Source organism: Apium graveolens, unplaced genomic scaffold, assembly GCF_009905375.1.
Source record: "Apium graveolens cultivar Ventura unplaced genomic scaffold, ASM990537v1 ctg7308, whole genome shotgun sequence".
Classification (NCBI taxonomy): domain Eukaryota; kingdom Viridiplantae; phylum Streptophyta; class Magnoliopsida; order Apiales; family Apiaceae; genus Apium; species Apium graveolens.
This window is the reverse complement of record NW_027420218.1, coordinates 35,625-45,618: the sequence shown is the minus strand read 5'-3', so window position 1 is coordinate 45,618 and position 9,994 is coordinate 35,625. Positions and strand designations below refer to the sequence as shown.

The window sequence follows — 9,994 nt, the reverse complement described above, 5'->3', positions numbered from 1 at the left end:
TGCATAATTTAAAGTTCAAATCCGACTACTAGTTCAAACAAAAGACCACAAATTTGGAACCTAGATTGCATGGCGTTTCATGAAATATTTTGCAAAATCACAGCGGATCTCGTTAATGTCATCATCAGTGTAAACCAAGTTTGATCTGCGCATCCACTGAAAAATAACCCAAAATTTTACATAAGTCATACAATTAAGTACTGTACGAGTAAGAGTATAAGTCAATGGGAAAACCCAAAGTGAAAATCTCACCTTAGCAGCAAACTCAAGTTCTTTGTCCTGAACAATCTCCTTCATATAGCGCATCACAAACAGGCCACAATCCTTGGTTCCTGACTGCACTGGAACTCCCTGGATTAATTAAAAATGCATTACAAAAGCTGTGAATTGGAGAGAAAGAAGCTCTTGTATGTATATTGCAGAGAGATAACTATACAAAACAGATTTGGTGAATGTAAAAAATAAGTCTCTAAACTATGAGTGCAGTAGTGTTTATATACAAGCATTAATCTAACTAACTTCTATCCTTAACAACTAACTGAGATGTAACAAATAATTATTTAATTACAATATCAACTAACTGAGATGTAAGAAATAATTATTTAATTACAATATCCTTAATAGCATAGAAAAAATATGATGAGAATTGATTATTACCGCCATGTTCTCCCACAAAATTTTCTTCTTGACAACCTTGTTGAGATCCTCTTTGTAAATTTTAATGGCACTACAACCAAAATAATACCAGCAAAACCATTAAGCAACTGAAAAATGCGTGGTCTATCAAAGTTCAAGACTCCATACAGATATTTTAGAAGCTGAATCTTACTTGTCGACAACATCCAGCCATTCCACATTAGCGATTCGACGTTTTAGAGGGTCCATGTGGTAGACAACCTCTGCCTCAGGATTTGCAACAGTTAAATTCCAATGGTTCCTACACAAACATGAATGAATTGAAGCCTTGTCATAAAAATTGAAACTTAGAAGCTCCAAAAAAAATCAATTTAAAAAGGCATGTGATCCTGTTTAGCTAAAACATTATATGAGAATGTCTAACTAGCTAGCTCTTGGATTAAAACTTACACGTCATTGTAAGGCATAAGAAAGTATTGCCCTTTCTTAGCATTCTTAAATCGTGCAGCGAGTGCACGCGACCTCTGCCCTGCATTACCACAGCCAATGGCACCAATTGTGGTGGGATCTACGAACTTGATCATGTTGGTCATCTTATTTTTTTTGATGTATTCGTTTATGGAGCTACATATAAAAATATGAGAGATTAAAAAAAAATCGTTTCTGGAGCCACAGAGTAACTATGAGATATTAAAAAAAAAATTGTGGAGAAACTTACTGAATAAAAAGGACGATCACAGACCCCGACATTTCACCTCCAGAGCACACCGAATATATATCTGATAAGTAAATGGCCATCTTTTTTGTAGAGCCAAAGGCTTCTTGGGATAGTTGAAAAGAAACCGTTCGTTCATCAGCTAAGGCACCCTTTGCCCATGTCCACAAACGATTTAATGCAGATGGGTAATTTGCACCCATCTCAACAACAAGCTCTGGTTCAACATCAGCGACTAATTTATAAGTCTTCTTTTTTCCCTTTTTCTTGGCTTTCTGCAGAAAATACACATGAAAATAGTAAGAAAGAAAATACTAAATAAAAACATTCTAGCTATATAGTGCTATTCTAAATATTTTTACCTTCGGAGCTGACAAAACATTGGAAGTGCTATTGTTCCTCATTGTTATCAAGTTTCTTGGCCATGCAATAAAAGTTCCCATGGCTTGTTCCACGGTCAAAATCTCGTCACCGATGGGATATGGAATCTTAGCATCTCCTTGAATGACTTGAGTGATTGACACTCTTGCATTCTCTTCCCCAAGTCTGACTCCATGGATTGTCTCCTCTCCTTCAACAACAACAACAACTTCATCAATCTTCGCACAAGCTACAATGTTGCTGAGCGATCCAAGAGCCAATTTACAAACAGAATTATCCGGAGCATTCACTTTAACTTCTTCACATCTGTCTTCCTCAAAAACAATTCTACAACTTTCATCCTTGCCATCCAACCTCTGAGCATCCTCAGGATCCACCCCTAAATCAACAAACAAACTTTCAATCTTTTGAATTTTCAGACCACCTCCCTCCTGTTGAACAGGAAATAAATTCTTTGCAGTTGTAGGTGTAGCAGGATGGTTTACAGCTGCATCAACATCAACCCCGCCGTTAGAGTGACAGCTTGCTTGTTGGGAAGGATGCGTTGGAGTACATTCTTGTTGTACGGGCCTTTTCAAGATCTCTGCCCTCAGCTTTTCCATTTCAGCAGCCCAAAAATCATCTCTCGCTTTAATTATTTTTGGAGTCTCCTCTGCCAAGTACCTCTGAACTCTTTCCTGTATCTTTTCATCCATTGTTCTAGCTTTTTTTTGCCTTGGAAGATCAAAATAAACCGACTGCTTTACATGAACACCTTGTCCACGGACCCGTCCACCATGCTCAGGCTTACCGAGCGCGAGTGTTAAAACATCATCAACACCTTCAGCTATTAGTTTCCCTTCCTTAACCTCCTTTTTCAATTTTTCCTAAAATATTAAGTGTACCATATTATCACAGTCTGAGCTATTTCCATGTAAAAGACTAACATAATTAAGTACCATATACTTTCAATTAATTAAGACAAAAATTAATATATAACTTACAATTTCCATTGCTTTATCTTCAACAATTTTTCCTAAAAATTTACCATCTTTGTCCTTCCTTGCTAGGACCCAGGTTGACGACCGATCAACTTCCTCTTCATCTGGATGAGATTGATACTGCATTCACATGTATATGATCAGGAAAGTATAATAGTATAGATATGTTAGACAAATTAGTTTGTATTAGAATAATAACTATGTCATTTCACTATTACGCACCCATTCATTCTCGAGGTTAGCATAACCTTTTCGAGACATCCGATGTGGATATACACTCAGCATCCTTCTTTGTATAGCATCATTATGACATTTCTGCATAAGAAGCACGAATGTGGTTATGAAATCAATATTAATTAAATACCAAAAACTAGAAACAACAAGTATGTTTTAATGCTAACTAGAAATAAGTATGTCATAATGCTAACTGGAAACATACCAAAAACTCAGGTGACGTGCGATCAGCAACAAATATATCCCAATGCGATTTTTCTATGAAAGAGAAATCTGCAGGAGGATAGGCCAACACTTCAGGTTGATCTCGATAAGGGAGAATGTAATTTGTGGTCAGTCGACTTTTGAACTCCCTCCATTTCTGACCAGCGGAACGTAAAACCAACTTTTTCGCAGACGGAGGTAAAATGAAACCCAGCTACATACATAAGAAATTAAAAAGATATCAGATACATAAGTAATGAACATATAATGAAAGATACATAATTATTTGAGTTTGTTTTACCAGAACACACTCCCAAAGCTTGTTCTTTGTCTCATCGGGAACACATTTCCAACTATCATGCCAGATTGGTGCTTTGGTTCTTGCCAAAACCCCAATATAGGATTGCATTTCTGCCGCTTCAGGACCATACGGCTCTCCCTTTCCATTAAAAGACACATTAAGTTTATTCCCCTGGATCTTTCGTCTCACAATTCTATGCATCGTTACACAACCTCGCTTGAGTAGTTTTAGTCCTTCATTGTTGTTCGGGGTGGTAACAGGTTTCACTTTTTTCTTCTTATTTTTGGAAATTTTTTTCTGTAAGATTTCAGATATAGGCTTCTTCTTCACAGACTTTGGGGAAGAAGTGGATGGGGTGGGGGTCATAGCAGGGGTCTGGTTGTTTAAGGACCTGGTCTTTCGTAAAGCCCTGATCACATTCATGGTAGTTGGGTGGGATGAAGACCTGGACCTTTTAAGCTCTTTCTTCTTTGGCCCTGTTCTCGGTGACTTTCTTGTGTTCAATTCTGTCTTCTTTGACTCACTTTTCTTTTTCGGAGTGGCCATTATCTATACACCAAACAAAAACTAAAGTTTAAAACACATGTATCAAATGTATATGGAAGAAAAACCAAATTTCAGAGTCACATAATATAGAACATGTAAAATGAGCTGTCATATATCTAAAAGGACTTCGCATATATGCACGAAACATATATACTCAAACAGAGGCAATGTGTTTATGTGTTCCGTGAATCAAACAGAGGCAATGTGGATCAAAATCCACAAAATCTTAAGTGAAACATTAAAATCAAGCATAGTGAAACACTAAAATCAGGGATGCTGAGTGTATATGCAGAGTGTATTTAGAGGAACACTAAAATCTAGAGTGAAACATAGAATACATAAAATCAGGGACTCAAAATCAAGAGTGAGTGACAAAATGCATGCAAAGGACGCATATAATCGGAATGAAGATACCCAAAATATCATATACTCTACAACCCCTAAATACATAAGATGAAAAAACCCCAAATACAAAAGATAAAATCAGGGACGCTAGGGTTCTAGGGTTTAAGCCCATACCAGTGATTAAACGGTTGAGTAATCGCCCTTGTCGCGTGTGATGCTAGGTTGAGTAATCGCCGTTGTCGCCTGTGATCGCCGTTGTCGCGTGTGATAAAATGAAAATGAAAAATGAAATTGTGAATGTAAACTGGTAAAGTAAACACCGCGAAGCCAAGGTGGGAGACAATTTTTGATTGGGGGGAAATGAAAAATCAAATGAACGGTGCTGATTTGAGATAGTACCTCAATCTAACGGTATGTAATGTCTTTTAATATATTTTAATTTTTAAAAATTAAATTATCTTGTCTGAAAAACTGTTGTTAGACATACTTTGTTACAATTGTTTAGTTAATAATTTCGATTAGAAGATTTTTATTCGGTTCAGTGTTTCGTTAAAAAGATGACTTTATTTTAAACATCTTATATTTTCCTATAAAATCTGTACATGACTACACTAAGTCGATATTAACATCCGTACGGTTGGATCTTTGACAAATCCATTTCAGAAATTAATTAAGTCAACTGGGTAGTAGTACCCGTGTCAGGGACTACAGCTTTTACCGGATTTCTGTTAAAAAGACGAACAAGAAGAGTTGATTATTTTCCGATAAAATTTGTACATGACTACAATAAGTCGATATTAACATCCGTACGGTTGGATCGTTGACAAATCCATTTCAGAAATTAATTAAGTCAACTGGGTAGTAGTACCCGTGTCAGGGACTACAGCTTTTACCGGATTTCTGTTAAAAAGACGAACAAGAAGAGTTGATTATTTTCCGATAAAATCTGTACATGACTACACTAAGTCGATATTAACATCCGTACGGTTGGATCGTTGACAAATCCATTTTATAAATTAATTAAGTCAACTGGGTAGTAGTACCCGTGTCAGGGACTACAGCTTTTACCGGATTTCTGTTAAAAAGATGAACAAGAAGAGTTGATTATTTTCCGATAAAATCTGTACATGACTACACTAAGTCGATATTAACATCCGTACGGTTGGATCGTTGACAAATCCATTTCAGAAATTAATTAAGTCAACTGGGTAGTAGTACCCGTGTCAGGGACTACAGCTTTTACCGGATTTCTGTTAAAAAGACGAACAAGAAGAGTTGATTATTTTCCGATAAAATTTGTACATGACTACAATAAGTCGATATTAACATCCGTACGGTTGGATCGTTGACAAATCCATTTCAGAAATTAATTAAGTCAACTGGGTAGTAGTACCCGTGTCAGGGACTACAGCTTTTACCGGATTTCTGTTAAAAAGACGAACAAGAAGAGTTGATTATTTTCCGATAAAATCTGTACATGACTACACTAAGTCGATATTAACATCCGTACGGTTGGATCGTTGACAAATCCATTTTATAAATTAATTAAGTCAACTGGGTAGTAGTACCCGTGTCAGGGACTACAGCTTTTACCGGATTTCTGTTAAAAAGATGAACAAGAAGAGTTGATTATTTTCCGATAAAATCTGTACATGACTACACTAAGTCGATATTAACATCCGTACGGTTGGATCGTTGACAAATCCATTTCAGAAATTAATTAAGTCAACTGGGTAGTAGTACCCGTGTCAGGGACTACAGCTTTTACCGGATTTCTGTTAAAAAGACGAACAAGAAGAGTTGATTATTTTCCGATAAAATTTGTACATGACTACAATAAGTCGATATTAACATCCGTACGGTTGGATCGTTGACAAATCCATTTCAGAAATTAATTAAGTCAACTGGGTAGTAGTACCCGTGTCAGGGACTACAGCTTTTACCGGATTTCTGTTAAAAAGACGAACAAGAAGAGTTGATTATTTTCCGATAAAATCTGTACATGACTACACTAAGTCGATATTAACATCCGTACGGTTGGATCGTTGACAAATCCATTTTATAAATTAATTAAGTCAACTGGGTAGTAGTACCCGTGTCAGGGACTACAGCTTTTACCGGATTTCTGTTAAAAAGATGAACAAGAAGAGTTGATTATTTTCCGATAAAATCTGTACATGACTACACTAAGTCGATATTAACATCCGTACGGTTGGATCGTTGACAAATCCATTTCAGAAATTAATTAAGTCAACTGGGTAGTAGTACCCGTGTCAGGGACTACAGCTTTTACCGGATTTCTGTTAAAAAGACGAACAAGAAGAGTTGATTATTTTCCGATAAAATTTGTACATGACTACAATAAGTCGATATTAACATCGATAAATTTTGTAAATGACTATCCATAAGTGGATTTTTATTTGGACATAATTTAAGGATTATTTAAAATTTTAACAACCCAATCATTGAGCTTTGTTATGTCTGAATGAGAACATAATAATTGAAGTCAAAATTAGGTCATTCATTACTCCTCATCTTATCCCCTCCTGTACTCTCCATCGTGATTCGTGGCGGCTCCATTTTAGGTAAATCCGTAACCTAAATTATCTTTTTAGTGTTTTAGGGTTCCTCCATTGTTTCAGTGGTTTAAGCTCTAACACAAGCTCACCTTTGCAATTAATTGTTTGAAGTGATGCACATTGGGAATTTGGGTTTGTGATAAGCTTAATTAGTTACTAATTGCTAATAGATTATGTAGTTGTTGCTGATTGTTTTGGTTTGGTAGTTAGTCATAAGCTTAATAGTTTTGGTTATTTGGGAATTTGGGTTTGTAATTGTTTTGGTAGTTAGTCATAAGCTTAATAGTATATGCTCTGTTTTTGACCATCATGTCACTTTCTTTTTGCAGCTTGTTTTATATCAAAATATGGATAGGTCATGGTTAAAAGCTGATAGAAGAACAAGAGAGTTTGAGAATGGAGTGGACGATTTACTTATGTTTGCCTTTGAGAATGGATATAACGAAGACAAAATAAGTTGTCCATGCTTAAAGTGCGCACATAGCAAATCTTGGAAAGCTCGGATTGTTAAAAACCATCTGTTTCAAAATGGTATTGATGAAACGTATACTCGCTGGATATGGCACGGGGAGCCAAATATTGTAGAAAGTCCTGTATTGGATGAAAGTGACAACTCGGTATCTTCTAATTACCAATTCTGCACAAGAATGGGTGAAGCTGACGATGATGATGTTCTTTCTTCAGATTCTTCAGATTTCATCAACCATGTGAAAGGTGAGCATGAACCTCTTTATCCTGGTTGTGAGAATTACACTAAGATGAAAGCTTTGGTTAAGTTATTCAACTTGAAAGTGAAGCATGGTATGTCGGATTCATGTTTTTCTGATGTTCTATTATTGATTGGGTCTTTGCTACCAGAAGGCAACAATGTCCCTTCTTCTTTCAATGAAGCGAAGAAAACCTTATGTGCATTAGGAATGGGTTATGATAAGATACACGCATGCCCGAATAATTGTCTACTATATCGTGGGCCACAAGATGAAGATGAGACTACTTGTCGCATATGTAAGGCCTCTAGATGGAAACTGAATAAGAAAGGAGAAGAACAAGAAGGAGTCCCTGCTAAGGTCTTATGGTATTTCCCCTTGATACCAAGAATAAGAAATTTGTTCAATACACCAGCGATTGCGAAGGACATGACTTGGCATGAGACCGAACGACAACAAGATGGTAAAATGAGGCATCCAGCAGACTCGCAAACATGGAAGGATGTCGATCAAAAGTGGCCTGATTTTGCATCGGAGAGTAGAAACCTCCGGTTAGCTTTATCCGCCGACGGTTTCAATCCTTTTCGTGGAAACCGTACTGATCACTCAAGTTGGCCAGTTTTGCTATCGGTTTACAACCTTCCACCTTGGCTCTGTATGAAAAGAAGGTACATTATGCTTTGCTTGTTAATATCAGGACCGACCGAGCCTGGAAATGATATAGATGTGTTCCTTCAACCACTTATTGAAGATCTGCAGGAGTTGTGGCGCGGGAAACAAGTGTACGACGCATATAGACAAGAGTCTTTCGTACTTAGGGGCATATTATTATGGACAATAAGTGACTATCCGGCCTTGGGGAACTTGTCGGGACATGTAGTTAAAGGATATAATGCTTGTATTCTTTGTGTTGATAAAACAGAGGCTACTAGGCTGGTTCACTATCGGAAGACGGTAGTTATGAGGCATAGGAGGTGGTTGCCTCGTCATCATCCGTATAGAAATCAAAAGGCAGCTTTTGATAATAGCGTTGAGACAGGTGCTGGTCCTATTCCATTAACTGGTGAGCAGGTTTTTGAAAGAGTACAACATCTAAGGGACCATGTCTTTGGTAAGACACAACGCCAACATAAACGGAAGAAAGGTGATGCTAGACCAGTTTGGAAGAAGTTATCTATCTTCTTTCAACTTGAGTATTGGAAATTTTTGCCAGTTAGGCATGTTCTCGATGTGATGCACATCGAGAAAAATATATGTGAGGCTTTACTTGGAACTTTGCTAAATATTCCCGGAAAGACAAAAGATAGGGAGTCAGTCCGTCTCGATATGGCAGAAATGGGAATAAGAATGGAGCTAAGGCCAAAAACTCCCGGAAAGAAAGAGAAGGTACCTTTGGCTGCATGGAACTTATCAAATGCTGAAAAGAAGGTAGTTTGCTCATCATTTCTTCAAATGAAGTTACCGGATGGATTTTGTTCAAATATCAAGAATCTTGTAAATATGGAAAAACTTCGGCTTGTTGGAATGAAATCTCATGATTGCCACACAATATTGCATCATTTGCTTCCAATTGCGATTCGGTCGGTACTGCACAAAAAAGTCAGGTGCACAATAATAAGGTTTTGCCTTTTCTTCAAGGCAATTTGCAGCAAAGTCATCGATGTAGATAAATTGAAAAATATGCAATCTCAGTTGGTGGAAACATTATGCCAGCTGGAAAAACACTTTCCCCCTTCGTTCTTCGATGTCATGATCCATCTCTCAATTCATCTTGTGAGAGAGGTTAAGCTTTGCGGGCCAATCTTTCTACGTTGGATGTATCCTTTTGAGAGATATATGAAGGCGTTTAAAGTATATGTTCGAAATGCTGCTCATCCCGAAGGTTGTATTGCCGAGGCATATGTTGCCGAAGAGGCCGTTGAACGTTTGGTCAATTTTGAAGAAGCTACCATAGGTTTGCCAAAAAATGATAGGCATGAGCAAAATGCAATAAGCAAACCTTTATCTGGTGCGACAATGATCAAGCCAAGCAAAGAGGAATTGCATCTAGCACACTTATGTGTTCTGCAAAATAGCAATCACATGAGGCAATATTTTGAGTAAGTTACTAACATATGTGTGTGTGTGTGTGCATTTTGTTATTTTCTCATTATCTGCAATTCGGTAAATATATTGAAGCAATTGATTTTACTTGTAGTGAACATATGGCATCTTTAATGCTAAGATACCAGCAGCATGAAAATGACGAGGTGTGGCTAAAAACCAAGCAGAATGAACAATTCCCCGAATGGTTCAGGAAAAAGGTAAGTTTTATTTATGTGTTTATTACCTTGTTACGTAGTCCTGATTAAAAACAATACAGACAA

General features: G+C 37.1%; 1 protein-coding gene and 1 long non-coding RNA gene across 2 annotated transcripts; one reads left to right on the top strand and one right to left on the bottom strand.

The window, feature by feature from the left end:
* Positions 1 to 287: 287 nt before the first annotated feature.
* On the bottom strand, positions 288 to 957 carry LOC141704014 (uncharacterized). Its single transcript, XR_012567793.1, has 3 exons — positions 830 to 957; positions 658 to 727; positions 288 to 351 (listed from the first exon to the last, which is right to left on the bottom strand). It is a non-coding gene; the product is annotated as an uncharacterized LOC141704014 (long non-coding RNA).
* Positions 958 to 7,268: 6,311 nt separating this feature from the next.
* Positions 7,269 to 9,731, top strand: LOC141704011 (uncharacterized). Its single transcript, XM_074507358.1, has one exon. The coding sequence runs from the start codon at positions 7,269 to 7,271 to the stop codon at positions 9,729 to 9,731; it is 2,463 nt and encodes an 820-aa protein (XP_074363459.1).
* Positions 9,732 to 9,994: the final 263 nt, after the last annotated feature.